Source organism: Loa loa, assembly GCF_000183805.2.
Source record: "Loa loa unplaced genomic scaffold supercont3.2260, whole genome shotgun sequence".
NCBI lineage: Eukaryota > Metazoa > Nematoda > Chromadorea > Rhabditida > Onchocercidae > Loa > Loa loa.
The window spans coordinates 1-1,420 of record NW_018110439.1 but is presented as its reverse complement, the minus strand read 5'-3'; the positions used below and the strand labels follow the sequence as shown (position 1 = coordinate 1,420).

Here is a 1,420-nt window from a genome sequence, read left to right as displayed (position 1 = left end):
GTCATAACAGAGTGGCAGATTCGGCATAAAAAAAAAAAAAAACTTAGTCATATTTTAAAGATATCGTAAGTCTTCCGTTTAATAACGGTTTCAATAATATCATAAATATCATATCACATGTATCATAAATCAGCCACAACTTTTACGATAAACATTTTCTTGTACTGCGAAGTTAATACAAACGAAAATAGGGTTTTAGAAGTTTCTCGAAAGAGTATTTGGCATTTCATCAGAATTGGTTAACCAATCAGGTAGTTGTTGTAGATGTCATCAGCGTTGAAGAATATGGTAGAAATAATGATGTCCAAGATGAAGATATGTATCTGCAAAGAATGTAGAGATATGTATGGAAGAGATGTTTACCAGAAGACATGTTATCCATCACCTCTGCTTCTTTTGATTATACTAAATTATAATTAACGAATTGATTGCCTAAGCAAATAAACTTACAGAATACAAACTGACCAACGGATAATTTTTTCGATGTCCATTTTTTGCTCTCTCGCTCTCTCCCTCTCTCTGTTTTTCATTTGAACTGTTCTGATGTTACTCTACAGCAAATGGTACTTGTTTTTGTCAGAGTACTACTATAAACAAAGTAATTTACTGTAGAAAGATGGATAGAGTACAAAGAAGAAAGGTTACAATAATTGTGAAACTTTTGATAGTTTTAATCGAAATTTGACAACTCCACAAATTGATATCAATAAAAGGGTCATTTCATGAACTGACGGGCCTTATTGTTATGACCTGATGGGCTAAGAAAAGGCAAAATAACAGCCGTAAAAGGTTATGTCAAATTTCTTGAAATATTTATTTTAGTATGAATTCCGAATTTAAAATTCAAGAGGGAAAAAATTCCAAAATTTGTGACACTCATTATGATTTGTGGGGATCATTGGGATGTGATCTGCAAGAGTTACCGGGATATGATTTGCAAGAATTACCAGGATATGATTTGCAAGAGTTGCCGGGATATGATTTGCAAGAATTACCACGATATAAAATGAAATGCGTATTGAGTGGTATTGAGGATTAAATTAGTTTCAAATTGCAATAATTATTTTTAAAATAAATATTTCTATTTTAATGCTTTGAAATTTTTCTCTAACTATTGGAGTAATTTCATCGAAGGAACATTCATGTCAATTATTAATTGATAGCATAAATGTTAGCAAAATTTTCAAACTTATCAAACTTTGGTGGTTTAATTACCAATAATTTTATAGTTTTTGAACAGAATTTTAAAATATACTTGTTTTAGAAGCATATTTACCGCTCTCAGAAAAATTTGTCATTTTTCAAAAGTGTCCATTCGCGCACTTTTTTTTGAAATTATCCTTATGAAGTTTGCATTGAATTTCAGTTCAGTGTTCCACGTGTCTCTCTTTCTCTCCCTCTCTCTCTCTCTNTCTCTCTC

The 1,420-nt window shown here is 31.1% G+C and overlaps 1 protein-coding gene across 1 annotated transcript; it reads left to right on the top strand.

Annotated features, from left to right (window-relative positions):
• Positions 1–848: 848 nt before the first annotated feature.
• LOAG_19150 (hypothetical protein) lies at positions 849–1,039 on the top strand (the record flags this gene model as incomplete). The annotated part of the gene is made up of 1 exon (XM_020451804.1): positions 849–1,039. A coding segment is annotated over one exon (191 nt), but the record flags the coding sequence as incomplete, so codon positions are not given.
• Positions 1,040–1,420: the final 381 nt, after the last annotated feature.